Genomic DNA, 19383 nt, shown 5'->3' on the forward strand with positions numbered 1-19383 from the left:
ACTATGTCAAATTGGCTTCAAAGCGCAGTGCTCTTCAATAAAGCTCGAGCCCACAAGGTCATTTTTACTAATTTAACTAACGAAAGAATGAAGGTTACATTGCAGCTTTGACAAAAACTGAACAACTGAACGTCCACTTTCTATTTTTTTTTTTTAAATTGTCAATTCAGTTTTCATCAGAGGCCTGACACAGACATTATCACCACCTGAGGATTCCTTAACCTTTCAGCTCACATCATCATCAGCTCAAAGTTTGTCTAATACTTCAGTTTGTGACCATATACATGTATATTCTAATACACATATAACAGATTTATCTTCTTACCACAGTGAAACAGGTTGATAAAATGGACACTGAAAAGGCCTAACACAATTAGGTATGCAGATCACAACTTTATTTTGCTCATTTATTTTACTCTGGTGACACTTGATCCTGTTTTATTCCATTATCTTCATCATTTCCAATAACACAATAAAACATGAATAATAACATCCAGTGGATTCATTTTTTTTGAACATTTTTTTTTCTAACTTGCAGCTCTATTATTCAAATTAATTTAACTAAACTGGAGGGCCTGATCTAACAAGTTGGCCTTTAAGGTGCGAGTGCAAATTCTTCATCTCAGTGCTTCACCACTTACTTGCCACTGCCATGTAAGGCTGTAAACAAAAAATCTGATTGGTGTGATAATAAAGAGAGAGGAAGTGCTGGGCCAATCACTCTTTGTTCATAGTTGAAAATAGAGCACTTGAAGCCCAACTGTTGCCTGGAGACACAGATTGCAGGCAATTAGGGAACCAGATTACAGTGGGGAGAAAATAGGTGATATTGTCAATGGAGCACGAATTTGTGCATGTGTGTGGGTGTGAAGGTGAACAGATGAGTGCAAGTGATTGTGTGACCGTGCGTGTGTTGAGCACAGGAGGCAGAGCATTAGTGGACGTATGTGAAAATGTAGACTCAGAATTGTTAATGATTTTTTTTCATCCTTAACCTCTTTTTTGAATGTCCTGCCATTTGTGTGTACATATGTATGTGAATGGACACAGATTTTCTGTGTAAGTCATGCAATGTCACCTTATGTAACTACTGGTACCAGTACTAGTTAAAAAAAATTATTTAAAAAAACAGTTATCAATGACATTATCAAGTGAGCGGTAAAAACATATAATTATTCCACCATCAGTCATTTGGGTTCTGCTCTTTGAGTGTTGAGGTGCATATTACTCACTGTATCTTTAAAATACAACACTAGTGCACTGCACAAACACAGTCTATGGTCAACAACTATATCCCTATACTGTAGTACAAGATGTTTAAGAGAGCTGCAGAGTTTCAGGTTGAAGTCTTGAGGCCTCAGTTAGACATTTTAATTTGGATTTATTATTCAAAGTTGTGCTTTTAAATCATCAGACGTAACTTGTCTGTATTTTAAATCAGGCAACAAACAAATACTGACTCTGTGAAATAGATGGTAGTAACTGCGTAGTGACTGCTTGCAGGGTTAATCGGTGAACTGCTGTAGCTGGCAAGCTTCTCTCTTCCCTCAACAGTCAGCACTGGAGAGACGACCTTCTGCTGGTCTAAAACATGAATTTGCAACTCAAAGTTCACAAAAGAAAAACTCTGAATAGAACAATCTCGCAGATTAACTCTGCCCCTGAACGGTTCCTCTGATCACAGTGCGTCTGTGGGAATGAATCAGTGTTGCTGTGAAAATTTCACGATTTTAAATCCTAAAGTGATTAGATGTTAATGCCTAACTGTAATATTCAGGTCAGGTCAGGTATGCTAAAATGACACTTGGTTCCTTTAACAGATACAAAAAAAAAACAATGCCAGGATAATGAGGCCCCAGGACTAGAACAAAAGCCTGTACACCATGTAGCTCAGCAGGGATCTTTTTTAAGAAGTGGGCTGCACATTTTCCACTTTTGACAATGTTACTGGTACCTTCCCCTCCTCTATACCTGGTGGCTTAGTGACCACATCCCCGGGAACCCTCCACTTTAACCCTGACTCTCCTCTAGGTGTCCCTTCCCCTGCTCTGGGGAACAGCCTTTCTTTGAGTTTGGATACAGGGAGGATCCAAACAACAATCCCAATCACCACCAGGGCCAAGCCGAGACTGGAGAGCCCGATCCCGGCTGCAGTGGTGAAGTGCAGCCTTCTGTTGAAGCTTATGGCCTGGGTGTCCACGAAGAACAGGTCTCCCTCTCCAAAAGACTCAAGTTTATGGGGAGTGGAGTAACCGACTGACACACTGGCAATACCTGCAGTCATGATCAGGAGACCTAGGGCCAAGGACACCTGGACAGAGACAGAGACAGAAACCTGAAGTGGTAATTTGTGCAGCCCCGGTCCTTTTTTCTCTGTAGGCGGTAATATTTCCTCAGCGCTCTGCACTTGTTAGGAAAGGTCATTTTGTTGTTTGTGAAGCAGAAAAAAGTGAAATTACCAAATGGGCAGGGGGCTCACATGCAATCCCTCACCTTTACAAATACCACCACACCATTGCTTGCAGTTCATCATGCAGAGACAACAGTTTGTAATTCACTGCATGCACTATCAGAGAGAGGTTTTACACTGGGGAAGCTCGTCGTTGGCAGGTGAAAACAATCAGCAGGCAACAGCACCATGTGTCGTAGAGGCAGAGTCAAGCAAAAGCTGTATATGGGGAATTTTGCAGCCTCATTTTCGGGGAACACAAGGAAAAAATGTTCAAGGTAGAATAAAAAATTGCACTTCTTCTATAACTGGGTCTTCATGTATTGTTGAGAAGGGGCATATAAATCCTTTTACAATCACAGCAAGCCTCAAAATAGCACTTAATCAGTAGTTACCATGGAAGGGACTTATAATGGATCCATCTCAAGTCAGTTAGTCAGTGTAGTCACAACACAAGGAGCTGTGCGTTTTTCATTTATGACTATGTGACCTTCCAACTAAAGAAAGACATCATTTTGAAGACAATGCCTGGACTGAATATAATTGTTTTATATTTAAAATATTGAAACTATGTATTTTCTACAGATACACACCCTAAGAAGTTTGTGTACCTCCTGAGCTATAGTCTTAACAGGTGTTAATGCAACAATACATAAAATGCTTAGCTTCACTTTTCAGGTTTAAGATGATATGATAAAATTCTGGGTTTCAAAAACTTTTAAGCATAATAGGAATCATGGGCTGAACCGAGATACAGAATGACATAAGGAAATACACTTACACAACATATATATCAGAAAATATTTGAATTAACTTTCTATGACTGTACTTGAGCCCAAATCTCCCCAGGGATTTTTTTGCTTAGATTTCACACAAACCGGCAAAGTAGCATGCATCACTTCCTGAGGAACTGCAGGATTCCTCATGGTACATGACACATTACAGTGGTGGAACTAAATTCTGTTGTGGTATATCACCAAGTGAATGATATTTATTTTTTGCAAAATATCAGAGGACTGATTAAAGGGAATGCACAATATGTCTTGCCACCAAACAATACTGAAAATGCCAGAGAGATTGAGTACTGAAAACACAGGGACATCAACAGTATCAATGATTACTACAATGTCTGACGTGCACCTCCTGGATTTGTTTTGAACTTCATGTCCCAGGTATTAAATTATCATGTTTTAAAATAAAATAAATTACAATTGTACTTTCTTGAAAAATGTTCATTTTGTAGGCCTATTTTTGTTTATGGAGCCTCGAGAGGTATTAAGACCCAGGAGCAGAGATTAAATGATGTTGAGTAATGTGAACAGATTACTCATTTATCCTACCTTCCACGCAGCTGAGTTCCACCACAGGGTTGACCTCTGGCTCTGGACGAACCCGCGATCCTCCGGGTCTCTTTCCCACATGGAGGAGGAGCACTCTTCATAGAAGTGGTGCAGATAGGAACGAACCCCAAACTGAAGGCAGCTAGAACCTGCCTGGAGGGATGTTATGTACAAAGGGACCAAATTATACTAGAGAACACAAGTCTTCAGTGATAGCATTTGCCTGCATTATGGCCCCCAAAATATAGTGTAGGTGAGTATTTAGTGCAAATGGAATATCAGTAAAACTTACTGAGTGCCTCCACTGGTACGAATGTGTAAATGCAAGGGAAGAAGACAAAAGGTTGGGGAATAAGGGGGTAATAACTTTGTGACTGGAATCAGTCTGTACTTTAAGTACAGAGTACTATACTGTAATCCTACTGGCTAACAAGAGCTAACAACTACCAGCTAATAAATAAAAGGAAAAAACAGCGTTTAAGGTAGTTAAAAACATTTACATTGTTCTGAAGGTATTTCTAGAATCTTCAAAGACTCTTCTAACTCTCTGGATGAAAAGAATGATAAATGACGACACACGATAAAAAATAACTATTAACCTGTTTCCCTGTTTCTCTGTTTCCTAATTTTTTAGATTTTGTGAAGAGTCTTTGAGGATTCTGTAAATGCCTCCACAGCAGCAGTGAGAGTCATCATCAGATCACTCAGCTCACTCAGCTGTGTGATTCCAGCACAGCGCTATAGCTAACAGGTGCAAACTGTGGCTAGTCTTTTTGAGTTGTGATGTTTTAAAGTTTTGACTTAATAAAGAAATATGTTCTTAGTTTCAGGATCCAGTGCTGAATCAATTAAACGATCAATGTCAGAGAAGAACCTAGATCAGCTCTTCCCATCATATCATTGCCTTGGACAGTAATCATTACATTGATGGGATGGTAGATGACCATCAGGAAGAAGCCTTGAAAATATAGGAGAAAGTGCCCTTATTACAAGGTAAATCTGGGGTATGTGAATGTGAGCCATTTGTAGCACTGTCTAAAGATGTTCTCTTTAGATCTGACTCATGTTGATCATAAGACAAGTTTCGCTTATATGAGTAGAGTTTGACTTTGAGCTTATGAGCTTTTTTTTTTTTTTGCAATAAAATCAAACCTGGAACTGAAGCTCACCTCACTCCCAGAGGATTCTCCTCCTGAGCTGGAGACACAGGCCTCAGAGCACAGTGCCATCACACCTCACACACCTTGTACACCTACAGCAAAAAGATACAGACACATACTGCTGGTGATGCATATTCCTAGCACCTAGCAGATTGATATAAATACATGTCAGCTGCTGGGCTGTTGTAACACAAACACTGAATATGGATTTCCCTCAATAAAAGCTTCTCTCCCTTCAGAGACTGGTTATAAATCTTGGCCTGTGTCGTCAGGTTGCCCCAGTTATTGTTGCTGCATGTGAACGATTGACGGCTACCGTGGCCCTGAGGTGGCTCTATTACCACCCACGGATGAGTCACACGTATGCAAGTGCGTGCACACTCTATTCTTCCTCATACGCATATGCACACATGTCCTTCTGTTGTTATTCTCCTGAGGCGGTTTGATTGATTTCTTTCATTCTCTGCTTTCAAACTGTTTCTCTCAGCAGCCACACATGCCTGAACAGTAAGTTTAAACTGACAATTTGCAGTTTGAAACATAACAGCGTCCTGCTCAGGTAATGTAAGGCTAAAGAAGGCTAAAATCTTGATCCTGACAGAGTGTGTTGTTACCAAACTCTGTTCATTTGTGTGATTTGTATTTGTTTACAAGCCCCGCAGGTCTCCCTAAGCATGAAGAAGCATTAATTCCACTTGGCTGATATAAATTAGCCTCAATTTACTTGTTGCAGTTTGTACTTTTGCCATGCTGAGTAAAGCCTCAGCAGTATACATACCATTAACGTTAGTCTGTCTTAGTTTTTCCTTATAAAGTAAGAGATTTGACCTTTCTGAGTTTTCTGGGTCTTCATGCTAAACGTCAACACAATTAGAAGAATGAATTCATAAGAGCGTGTGGTAATGAGGTCCACAACTAACATTATATAACTCTTTACTTCTGCTACATTGTACATTTTACCTCTCTCATAAAATAGGCAGTAGTTTACTTGGAAAGAAATAATTTTAGATGATTGTTTTGGTACTTATAATTAATTTTTAATTTAAATTCTTCCTCTACCACTGAGTGACTCTCAGTATATTGTTTGGCTGTTATGATAAACTGGTTGTTAAAAGCACATCTTAAAGCAGATCATGATACTAATGACTTCTTTCTCTTTGACAGATCTTACAGGTATTATTAGTCTTTATTATTTATTGTTAGTGCTTAAAGTTACTTAAGTACTGCATTTAATACTATTTTAAGGTACTTGTACTCTACTAATACTTCCATTTTTTGCTTCTTATACTTCTGCTACAATTAAGAGGAAATATGTTTTACTCTACTCATTTATCTGTCAAAGGTAACTACCTGATACTTTTGAGAAGAAGAAGAACATGTTAGATTTATAAACACATGTTCAGTTCATTAAATGCAACACAGTGTTATAAATCAAACCAGTGGTTGAAAACTTTTTGGCTTGTGATTGCTTACAAAAAGCAGAGCTTAGTTGTCACGTTTCAGATGTGTAGCATTTCCACAAAAGAGACGTTTCCAAAGAGATGATTTTATTAACAAAGCTGTTGGAGGCCCAAAGAAAGTAAACTGTACAATATTTAGCTAACAACGAAGAGTTGAGAAAAGTATAGCAGAAGCTTTTTTCTTTGTTGATTTCTTCCTTTCTTTTTTGCAAATACTCCATTAAATAAACAAGTGGATCAGTGACTGGTGAATCACAGTACATTATGTGGTATTATACTGAGCTGTAAAGTACGTTACCAAACTCTCTGGTCTTGAAGGCTACTGAGATTTGTTTATTTTATAACTGTTTGTTTTTCCCTCCCCCGTGATTATAAAACACATTTTGACCTGCTCTATGCTATCCTGACGAACTGATACAAATATCCCAGCCCCTAAAGGCTGCTGAAGCACAGTGCTGTCCATGGTGCTGGTCGACTTAGCCCCAGCTTTCCTCGTCTCAGAGGCTGAAGCCATTTATCTGAGCCTAAAGCACCCGTAAATGCAACAGGGTTTCTTTACTGTCCCACACTAATGTCGGATAAATTTCACAGCTGCTAATAGCCTGCTGAAGAGGCATGTCGTTTTAATTAGTTTTATTTTTATTATTGTTGTTATTGTTTATATTTTTTTGGCACGAGAGGTGACATCCTTTCAAAACAAAAGACATGGTGGTCATTTCAACTCGGCACAGACACAAACTAACCGCCAGCACTGGACACCAGTGAGTCATCGCGGCCATGCAGCCTCAGTCCATTTCACACTTTTCTCCATCGCACTTCATCTACAGCGACTCAGTGTCTTTTCCCCCATCCCCGCCACAACTGCTGCCTCCTCCTTTCACTCGAACCGAGTTTGCAACCAGTATAGGACCCAGTCTTACCCCCTGGCCGGAGTGATCGCTCTTCTCACTGGGGATCCATGTGCTGTCGGACCGGTTGATATCCAACGCCGCTGCTGATGTGAATCAGCTCAACTGAGACACTGAGCATGCGTGCAGACGGAGAATAACGTGTAAACTCAGAATATAATATGACATCTGACTCCTATTGAAGCTCTTTATTGGAGAAATAATTCAACGCGTTTCGGCCTTGCAGCCAGTTAAGCAACAAGAAGTTTGGTTTCTAGTATTTCCACTATTAGTGAAGCAGATAAGACACGGTTTATTCTTTAAAAACATATGAATGTCTATTTTATTTTCATTAACCAGAAAAATTCATAGCTATTCTTTATTAACCACATCTTTTAAATCAAACTGGTTTTAATTATTAGCCCACATCTAGAGTTTAGATTCAAAATAACTTTATTCCTAAATTCATCATTCACTTTTTATCCAAAACACAGTATAGTGATCACTGCAAAAAATATATGGGAAAAAAGTGTGAAAACATAAAGTATGTCTCTATACCACAGGAGATTAAAGCATTAGCCACCCAACTCATCACTGGGTACCATGAATTCACTACCTGCCTCAAGGAATATTTAGTGGAATTATATGAAAACCAGATTAAGACTGCCTATATATTTCTCGCTGCTCTTATAGTGTAGGTCTCACACTGTTGTCAGTTATTCAGCTGGGGTGAGTCGTTTAAAGTTTTCCTCCCAGACACATTCTCTGCCTGTCTAGATATTATCCCTTGGAAGTTTGTGTAGTCCAAAGGGCTTTTTGGAGTTTGGCCACAGATGCTTTTGAATTGGTTCAAATCTTTCTTGAGTGATCTCATCTTCACCCGTACTAGGAAACAAAATCAGGACATTTAGACCTTTGTTGGTTTGATTGTTATTTTTATTTTTATAATCAGTCTCTTATGTATCTCTTATGTGGAAGTACAATAATGAATCAGTGGTGTAACCCTCTAAAGCAGTGCATTAATGTCTGTGGTTTCAGTTTTTCCAAATTCTGGCTAAAGTGTAAACTGACGGAGAAAATAGTATTAAAAATATTTTTAGTGGCAGGTGTTTTGAATATCAGACTTCTAGATATCATCATAGCTTATCAAAATTCTGATTCCTGAGTTTTAATGCAGTGATTTAAGTCAATGTATACAACATTACATTTGGAATCCCACAGAGTTCACTTTTTGGTTTCAGTTTATTCTCTATTTTTTTATGCCTCCATCTAGCTACTTCATTCTTACCTTGATCTTTTTTTACTGTTACTGTTCTTTTCTCTACTATTTCACCTTTATTTCTTTTTTAATAAATGAATCTTTTCAGTGTTAAAACTTTAGTATTGATTATTATAAAGTAAATACATCATTTTCCAGGAATGTCACTGAAATACCACAATGATTTTTTTTATTTCAAAGTAAAGTTTATGTCCAAAAAGTAAACAAACAAACAAAAAAAGTTTGTGCACACAAATCAATCAAACTGAGAGCTCCTTTACTCCTTTATTCATTTCTCAATGTCTAAATTCAGCACAGGAGAAAAAATGCAGGCATTTCATCTGTGTGCAAGAGTCCTCTTAACTTTTCACCAACAATGAGAAAAATATTGCAATGTTAAGTTTTTGTACAATCCTAGACTCTCTGACATGTTAGTCTCCTTAAACTGAGTGCTGCATTCACCAGCTGTCAGTGACTGATAATGTGTCTAGGAATGCAAACTAAAGAAGCATTCCTGCCTCTGTAAGCAGGGGCTCTCATTAACAGCAGGCTCACTTCACGGTCCATAGCTGAAATAATGTTTCAAAAAAACACACACACACCTCTCTCACACAGACATGCACACACACTATCCACATCCAGATACGTGCCAATATGTGTTCTGTAAATATTTCAGTGTTTCCTGAAGATGCATTATTTATGCACTGTCATAACAGATCCCAAATGAAAAGAAAACAAATACTGTCATTTTCACATATTTATCTGATCTGTGTGTGAAAAGAACATTTTCTACCAGGCAGACTAAGTGTGTGTGTGTGTGTGTGTGTGTGTGTGTGTGTGTGTGTGTGTGTGTGCATGGGAGCAGTGGTTCATCATCCCTACATATTTGTTGTTTGGACACAGTATGGTAAGCCATTAAAGACAGGATAAGACAGTTTCCAAGGTGCCCTATTGAGTGAAATACATAGAACACTGTTCATGTTTGTTGTTCACACACACATACAGAGAGAGAGAGAGAGAGAGAGAGAGAGAGAGAGAGAGAGAGAGAGAGAGCGCTTTTTGATAGCTGTGCTTGATCGGAAAGAGAAAAAAAATTTCCATGGTTACGAGTCTGGCAAGGTCAGACACAGGAAGTGAGTGCTATGTGTTGATTGGTCGATAGATAATTACTCTTTCCTTTAAGATGATGTGCAAACAGGACTGTGTTTCATCTACTCTATTTAGAAGCTGTTGTAAAGCATTATCAGTCATTTCAGCTGCATGCCTTGCTGCCCTTATTACTTCCTTTATTCACCAGCTTGGGAGGGTTATCCTTGGGTGTGATAAATTATGCATTGTGCCTGTCTGGTATCTTAAAAATAACCTGTGCATCAACCCACACCAGCCTATAAAACCACAGTCAATATAGTGGAACATCCAAGACATCATGTTAATTAGTTGTGAAAAGCCTTTCATTTATTGGCTCGTCAAATAGAAAGCGTAAAACATTTTCCAAAATCAAAATATTCAGGCTTGATGACTGAGAAGACAGTTTCAGTCTTTCATTTTCTCCACCTGTCTAATCCTTGTTTTGGTATAGGGATGGTGGCCGCTATCCTGGAGGACTCTTTTTGACAAGTTGGCAGTTCATCACAGCGCTAATTGAGATATATGGACAATCGCAAAGTCTCTTTTAACTCTGTTTTAAAACACTCGTACTTTTGAATGCAAAAAAAAAAAAAAAAAGTTAAAGCCTAAAGGAATAGTTTCCCTTTTGGGAAATACGCTTATTCAGTTTCTTGCAGAAAGTTACAGTGGAAGATCAACACTAGTCTCTTGGGGTTATGCTGGCAAATTGTTGTGTTTACACTCAGTATTTGTACTGATTAAACATATGTGTGACATGTTAATTAGTGAACTTTGAAAATAGATATATTCCGTTATGGCTGGTGTTACAGCCGTTTTTTACGCTTACCTTTTAACAGCTTGGTAAAAAAAATATATCTATTTTCCTTTTCTTTGATCTCAAACATAGGCATATGGATTAGCAGAAAGCATTTTTAAACTCAAAACTATTCTTTCATTTTATCTTGAATCCAGACAGGCTTAGACTTATCTTTTAATTGCACCAAATGCTTGTTAACTCAAATTCCTTTTTTTATTCATCCGTGTGTCATATCTCTCTTAAATTCAAGCTTATAGTCAGGACATATCAGTCTATCTCGAGTACAGGCACACCTTTTTAATTGCATAATTAAATGCTGGTAAATTCACTCTTCACTACTGCTCTCTATCTCCTTCTTAAAAGTAGGTATTGCAGGCGCACTTTTATGGATGCACCCAAGCAATGTTAAACCCACGAATCTTTTGTTATCTTCAATGTAGCTATGCTTTTAGTAAGCACACATTTTAATTGCATAATAAAAGCTCTGTAGCACACAAATTTCCTCTCCCTCTGTGTATTATATGAAGCGGAGCTGCTGCAGTGCTGCAGGCAGGGTGATGGCAGTGCACAGTTCAGAAGGTCAGTGGATGTGTTTGTGGGTGCGGGGCCAGGGAATGGCTGCGTTACATCACGCAGAGCGTCAGATAATGGCACATTAACATGAATAATGTATCCCATGTTGACAAGCGGAGGGAAGCACACAGAGTCTAAATATTCTATAAGGAGAGGAATTCATAGAATAGAATAGCACTTTGGGAACTAATGGGCCGTCAGGTGTCACATCCTATGATGAAGAGGCAGAGGAGAGGAGTGTGTGTGCATGTGTCTGTTCATTGATGTGCGTCTGCATGGCCGTACTGCTCGTTATTGTTCAATATGGGCTGTAAAACCTTTTTCTCAGAAAAGCTTTTTAAATGTGTTCTCATTTTGGGCTTCATGCTTGCTTCACTTGTGCAGGAGGGAAAAGTCTGTTTTTTGAAAATATTATAAGTAGTGCATGTGCAGTATTCCTGGTACCTAATTTCATTTCCAGACAGTGGAAGTCTGGAGGAGAAATAAGGCAAAAACAAAGCTGTCACAATCTGTCCACATTTTTGCTAGACAGTTACCTCTTTTGCAAAATGTTTCAGCCAGTCACTGATAGATTTTTATTTTCTATGGTCAGTAGTGGAAAAACATCTAAGGATTGTTTTACTTGGGTGTATTATAGTGTAAGTAGCATTTTGAAGGATATACACCATATGCACAAAGTATCCAGGTACACCTCTTAATGGGGGTTCAAAAACATACTGATTCACATTTATAAAAACCTGAATAATTGCCTCAAGCACTTCACTTCACTGAGCACAGAAAATAATACCTAAAGCAACATTATTAACTATTTTAGCTTAAAATAACAGCTTCAGAATCATTCAGAATCAGGGAGAATGATTCTACTGTCAGTGCCAGTTTATGCATTGCAATCACCTCGTGATCTCCTTACACTTTACATTAATATACGTCACACGCCACCAGCTGTTTCAGTGAAAATGGGCCATATTTTATGGAGAAATGAGACTTTGCCCAGACCGGACACCACTGACAGGGGAGAGTTAAACTGTTGGGAGGAAGAGGTTCTGGTTCTTAGTTAGGGTCAGGACACAGGACAGAAGATGACACTGACAGTCAGACATAAGAGCTGTTCATGCTTGTTATTATACAACCTTATTATGCAAATATAATTGTTTTGTTTTTTGGTTGTTTGCAAAGTTCGTTATTAGAAGGTGTGAATTGTTAACTTTAAAATATCATCTGGTCCCAGCGGCTTTCTGAGTGGACATATTTTAAAACCAAACTCTATTCCAAAAGTAGGTGTTTTATGATAGGGCTTTTTTTTCACAGTAAAAACTTAAGTTACACCATCACTAAGACTCTTGTCTGGCTTACTGGCTTTCACAAAAGCCAGTAAAAGCGTGAGGAAATCGCATACTGGATTTTTTTTATTGTTTGATGTGCAAAAATGCAACGTAGCTCACCAGTCTCTTCAATTTGGAGCTGGCACTTTTACATTGCTTGTTTGCAGCCGAAAAGGAATGTGGTCGTGACACATGCCTACTTAGCACAGGAGGACATGAGCAAAAAAAACCTTCAAAAAATGTTTTGTCAAATAAAGGTAGTAAAGGCGGAAAAACAAAATTTGCCACTGAAATAGAGAAGTAGCAGAAAAAGTAAATACTTAAGTTAAGTACGTCAAAACTTTACCTATAAAGTATATTATGTACTTGAGCAAATGCATTTCAATCATGTTTAATTATAATGTATCAGCGACCATCAGTTAAAACAGGCCTGGCCTCAGCATATCACCCTCCAACTCTTCACATTATAGATAAAAAGTCACAGGGACTGACATCTTTACACTGCATACTGATTTCAGTAGTCATGAAAGTGATTTGAAGAAAATCATCATTATCAACTGTTCTAGTCATGTTCCAGCTGCAGGGGAAAATGTTTTACATATCCTGTTAGATTCTACATGTTACACACCCAACCGAAACCTTCTTCCGTACAGCCCTGAAGCATGGCTCCTCTTTATCTTACACCCCAAGAGGATAAATTTCATCATTTATCCACTGATTATCATTTTAATACACTATATTCTGTATTAAGAAATAGGGCTATCCTGGGAGCAAATGCACTTACATAATCCAGTGCTCCATCTATCTATCTATCTATCTATCTGATTTGATATACAGTAACCAGATAAGGTCTCATCTCCTGCATCTCAGACAGGCTGACCCACTTCTCTTCCTCTTCTCAGAACAGACTGTGCCTGGGGGGGAGGCCAGCCACAACATAAGGCCGCTGCAGAGCTGACTGGTTCTGGGGTCCATCTCAATGGGCTCCTTTTCCTCCCCGTCTTCCCTCAAGTCATTACAGTGGCAGATAGCAGACAGAGGGAATGGATGGGTTTCATTCCAACACGGGCGCTTCCACTTGCCTGATCATTCAAGGTCATATCGAGCAGATCAATAAGGCTACACACTGATGTATGGCAAAGAGGATAACGTCTGTGTGTCTGGGGGTGGAGATGGGAGTGTGTGTGTGTGTGTGTGTGTGTGTTGGGGTAGAGGGGCACCTGCACAGGATCAGTCACGGTGTGTTATCTCAGTTCCCAAATCTGACACTAGATGTCAGTGGAATGCAGCACAGGGCTCTGTGTAAGCTTGACTTCATCAATGCAAGTTCCTTTGTTTCTTCACACAGTAGGATACCAGCATACATATTTGAAGCCATACAGTGCGTTTATCTATTACAAATTATCCATGCAGCTGCTTCAGTTACAACTTAAGCATGATTTGCATGAGGTAATGTAAGGAAACCATTTTGCTTGATGAGTCAGATTTACAAGTTTATTCTTACTCTTTCTCCATTAGAATAGAAACATACATAAAACTTCAGTTTCATATCAAGTCATTACTCAAATGTTTTAAGCAGAAATTTTGAATGTGTTCATGTAAGCAAACATTTACTTTCTATGCTGTCAAACAAATAGAGATTAAAGTTAAATTGTCATGTTTGTCACTTGAAGCACCTTCCAGCACAAGGGAACAACTGCATAAATGTTTAAAAGTCATACAGCTGCTTCAAAGATACCTTGAACGCAACAGTGGTTTCCATGAGGCTAAGTGTGTCATCAATATGAAACTTTCATTTAAGATGGTGTCTACTGTCACATTGCAAGACATCAAAGTCTCACAGTGTAGAGTGTAATCACATTACAGCAGTAGAATATGACCATGTTGGGGTATGGAATCATTATCATATCAATAACACCATTTATCATTGATATAACTAGATAGCTGACTGTATGTCATTCTAAACTGGCACATATATATTCTGTCCTACACCCCCACCTCGATCCCCAAGAAGTCATTAGTGTATCCTGGTGTAATATTATCACATAGCTACATTTCTCTTCTCTATCTAATCTAATTCATCAGCCTAATAGGTCATAATTAATTGCTCCATTATTAATCGAATGATGTCATACCTACATGCCTGGGGGTGAAATGAACTGTCTGTCATCAGGAATGCTGCCTGTGAGCATCGGGTGTGTGTGCTGGAGGTGGCGATCATAGTTTGAGCTCTTATCTGATGCTGGCACTCAGCCTGTGTCAAAAGCTCATCAAACTCAACCATCTACTGATCAAATTTATCACTGTTCTGCGTGACCGCGTGATTACTGCTGATTACCTCGGGTCAAAAGGTTCAAACATCATCGGGGAGGATATTACACTGCAGTGGGACATGAATATTTAACTGTCTCATTCTGGCGATGCTCTCTCTTTGGCTAACTCGAGCCAGAGGAGATGATGATTAGCTTCGCAGACAGGGCTAACGACCCAGGATGGATTAGAGTGGATGGCCGTTGAATATCCCATTGACATGGAGTGGACAATCTCATTCATGTAGAGGAGTCAAGCGTGTGAAGGTGGAGATGAGGGCCTCAGTCAACAAATTAAACCTTTAAAGTTATAATCCTCAAGATTTTCATCAAATTGAACCCTAGTTTTGAGTAATTTACTTCTCTATACAGTATTTCACTGTTAGAGGTGGAGTCTGACATTCACACCTTGGATTCAAAGTGTCTGAAACTGCATAATGGATTCACAGAAAATGATGCAGAATGTAATTCAGTGTTACTATTAGTAATTTCATCTCTCGCTGTTTACTATTTTAAGTTACTAATGCTTAATGCAAGATTTCTGTCTGCTGCTGTTTAACAACTGGCAAAACCTGGGGTGGATTTTATTGTGGATGAGTCACAGGAAACACAATCAACAAAACAAGTCTATTTCAGGTTTTTCAGTTCATGTTTTGATAGTGGATCAGTTTTTAATACTGCAGAGTACTGGAACAAGAAGCAGCAGCCGCAATAAGCTGTTTAGTTAAGGGTTTCAGGCTACTTGTGGCATGACATTGGCCAATTAGAGGCCAATTTTTGACTGACTCCTGCATTAAAATGCGTGAGTTTGTTTGGCTACACTGCGAACAAATATACAATTCTAACAAAGCAGGTGCTCCAGTCGGATTTACTGCCCATAAAGACCACCATAGTCATCAAATCAACCAGGACTGAAATTATAAGTGTTATAATTCAAATATTTGTATCCCACAAACCTCACACTGAGAAGTAATTATGGTAAAATACAGAAGAGGAATGTCACTTTTAAGGTTTTTATAAGCTTGTTCCATTTGCCAAAAGTGTTTCATGTCTGCAGTTTAGCCCTAATTTCCTTAAATGATGAGTCAACACCAGCAGTGGTTGAGTTTATAGCTCATTATAAAAAGTGTAGCATTTTGCTTTGCTGTGGGACTGGAGAGACACACTAACAGGCCAAAACAAATACACAGACCTGCATCATAAAAACTCGCTGCTGGGAGAAGTTTAGACAGATATTAGGCACACATTACCCCAGTTAAAACTACCTCAGAGAGATGTATAGGGACCCACTGGTGCACACACACAAATGGAAATGCATATTTTAACCACCTTGCCAGTGCTGGCGCTGTATCATTGTCAACCATCTGCCCCTTTGTTTCAAGCAGCATTGTAACCTTTACCAGAGAGAGTGTGTGCATGTGCATCTGTGTATTTCTGCGAGTTGGTGTGTGTTATCACCGGCGTGCACACATACTTGTATATCCAGTGTGTGTTCTGGCTGCCAGACGTCCATTTGGTTGGGGAGCATTGCCAAGGTGAGGTGGAGGTCAATTCTACACAGCTGAATCATTGAACAGCACTGAGCTGAGCTGCTGCCAAGGCTGGCAAAGCACAGCACAACACAATGTCATCATCTGGGTACAAAAAATATCTCAGTTAGGAATGTGACTCCAAATGTTAGGGGTGAGTAAAGATTCACACGGTGACGCATTCGTTTTACCTAAATTTGGCTTATTAACTTTCACTTTCCAGACAAAGTGATTCTCACGATTAGTTCGATTTGAATTAAAAAGATATTTCCTTGTCTCTTTTCACACAGAGTTGGCGGTTAAGGCTGTGGGGTTTTTTTTGTTTTTTTTTTTTTCCGTGTGGGGCCAAAGATGCTCAGTCCCCACTGAGTGTTCCTGCTTTCATCCTTGGATCTGATCAATAATGGATGGAACTCCCACAGCCTCGCAGGCAGGGAATGCTTGAAAAAAAAAAAAAAAAAAAACTTGGAAAACCAGCCACTATTCTGCCAGCCCTGGAGCATTGCACCGGAGACAGGGCCGTGCTTGGCCGCCAATTAGCACCAACATTTTACAGTCACTCGCTGGGTGCGACTGTTCGGAGGCATGCTCAAAGACACACACAGACGCGCGCGCACACGCACACACTGACAGACACCTCTGGAGAGCCACTGACCTACTCCCCTAACCACTTTATTGATCTGTGGGCCAAAGATGTGAAAGCCTATTGAGGTCATCATTAATGATTCATCATATCTAGAAAATGTCAAATGTGGCTTGGCAGCGTAAACATGAATGCGTCAGATGTTATGGACTAATAAACATGTGAGAGCTTTGAAGAAATCCTCCATGCATCTATATGAATCATACATGTGAGAGGGGAGGATACTGAGTGTAGAGATGGCTATCAGATAGGGTGAAGCAACCATTTCATCACAATTTGTTCTGATGCTGTCACTCACTTTTCTCAGGACTCCCATAGAGAGCTATATGTTATTCTGAATAATCTTCCTCTTGGCCCTGTCTCTGTGTTCTGTGTTGGCCTCCAGCATTGTGCAGAGGATGGGAATCAATGGAGCCAATACAAGAGGTGGACATGCGTGTGAAAGTACAGGGTCTTTGCTTATTTGATGCTTTTAGTTTGTGCAGTTGTCCTCTGATAAATATTCTAGTATACACACAACACACGCACACACACACACATGCGCGAATATACAAGCATTAGCTATTCCACTGAGACCCACACACATGCATGCTATCCCACAGGGACAGATCGAGTGTAGCGACTAAGCACTTCGAGACATGCAACCGCTGTGGGTTTTGAGACCCTTTTTCCAGCCATATGTACACCGAATGCACTTCAATACCAAAGAAACTTAGATGCCTCTCCTCTACGGCCGCTTGCTGCGAAGGTTAACCTGCAGCTCTTGGAGTGATGTGATAAACTTCTCAGTTGTTTTCCAACTGGACTGCTTATGGAGGTTCTATAATTCCCTTCAGGGTCTCACAGACAGGGGCTCTCGGGTGGGTCCAGTACAGAGGTCCATTCAAAAATTCTGTTATGATTTATGGGTCAGGCCAAGTACAAGCTGGCCTTGTGCGGGAGCCCCAGACAAGACCCGAGCATGGGACGTAAATTTCATTTTATGAGGGGAACTCGTTCAGCTTCCAAAAAAAAAAGAAAAAAAAAAGCTGAATTTCCATTTCAGGAAGAACATTGTTACGTTATCGTTACCTTTTTTTTTTAATTGCTGTTTTTCTCTTGTCTCTCACACCATCCCCAAACTCACTGTGAACATCAAAATCACACTGAATTTATGAATGAAACATATTGTGTTGGTTTTACTTGAACACAGCAGTTTTCAGACAGTTACACCAAGTTTAAATAAAAACAAAAACTGAGTGGTATCGCAAAGTGACCCATTTTCTATTTTATAAACCCCAAATAAGGACTAAAATTTCAGTGTTCACAAACCATGTGTTTTAAGACATAAAATACTCTCCTTTGAAGAATATATAATAATAATAAGAAGAAATTAAAACTGTTTCATTATCTTAAAATTACTATTAAAACTATCCTTAAAATTACATGTACTCCTTCTCCTCCACTGGAAAATCCATGTATGAGAGTGCAAATGCTTTTCATTGAGAGAAATCCATTGAAAGTCAGTGTTAGGTAACCCTTCAGGTGAGAAACACTGAATGTGAACTTGTTTGCAGGAAAACTCCGCAGGACAGCTATAACCACTGGACACAATTTGTCTCTTTTTCTGAAAAGCCCTCTCTCACTGTGCACAGGCTTCCAAACTACTGGGGATGTCACAAAATCCTGCTCGTAGATACACGTGTTAATTTGAGATTTCAGGTGAGAAACTTTACTCCTCCAGAAGATGAACGTGAAAACAGCTTTCTAGTGTCAATCTCTGTACAGTGAGGGTGAAACATCCAAATGAAGCAACACATTTTTGAGTGCAGGGGAACGTTAGAAATGAACTCAGTGCATAGTAACATTATAGTATTGACACCGCAGCGTGTGTCATACAGTGCAAAGAGATGGTGCAGGTCTTTCACCAGGCATTAGCAGACCCTTCCCTGTAATTTCGTCCCTTTCTCTCCTCACCACTCCACAGTGTGAGCTCTTATTAGACCGGGCTCATATCTCTAACTGAACAATGACTTCATGTCCCTGCAGTTAATTATCTGTCTGGTCCATACCATAGAGAAGAATGAATGAACTCCAACTCTGTGTTCCATACATAGGCCACACTAATGTTCTTTCCATATAGGCAGGCACAGGCACAGTCATGAGACCGAGCTATTAGACCAATGTAATGAGTTTACGTATGAGTAATGGCCGCACACTTACTCGCACAGAGAGCTCTCTGCACTTTGTTTCTAAATCAGTTCCTCTCCTGATTCGAGTGTGGCAAATCTTGCGACTAATTTTGCAGGTTGGTGAATGGTTTTATGCACAGCTTCGGCACAGAGATCAGTGTGTTACACCATGTTTGCAGGTATAACAGATGCATGCTATTCATATGTATGTATATGTATGTAAATTCAAAGGAGGTTTTAATTTCAGTGAGATTTCTCTGGCCTGATTCTCATACACTATACTGGCCTGAAATACCGTAATGGCCCCAGCTGTGATGCAGTGTATGTGCTCGTCCTGCATCATTGCTTTTAAACACCT

General features: G+C 39.4%; 1 protein-coding gene across 1 annotated transcript; it reads right to left on the minus strand.

The window, feature by feature from the left end:
* Positions 1–378: 378 nt before the first annotated feature.
* Positions 379–7633, minus strand: nrsn1l (neurensin 1-like). The gene is made up of 4 exons (XM_046417713.1): positions 7330–7633; positions 4959–5041; positions 3790–3942; positions 379–2311 (listed from the first exon to the last, which is right to left on the minus strand). Exons 2-4 carry the CDS (start codon positions 5016–5018, stop codon positions 1907–1909), a joined length of 618 nt encoding a protein of 205 aa, XP_046273669.1. The 5' UTR covers positions 5019–5041; positions 7330–7633; the 3' UTR covers positions 379–1906.
* Between the last annotated feature and the right edge of the window lie 11750 nt (positions 7634–19383).

Source organism: Scatophagus argus, chromosome 17 (genome assembly GCF_020382885.2).
Source record: "Scatophagus argus isolate fScaArg1 chromosome 17, fScaArg1.pri, whole genome shotgun sequence".
NCBI lineage: Eukaryota > Metazoa > Chordata > Actinopteri > Scatophagidae > Scatophagus > Scatophagus argus.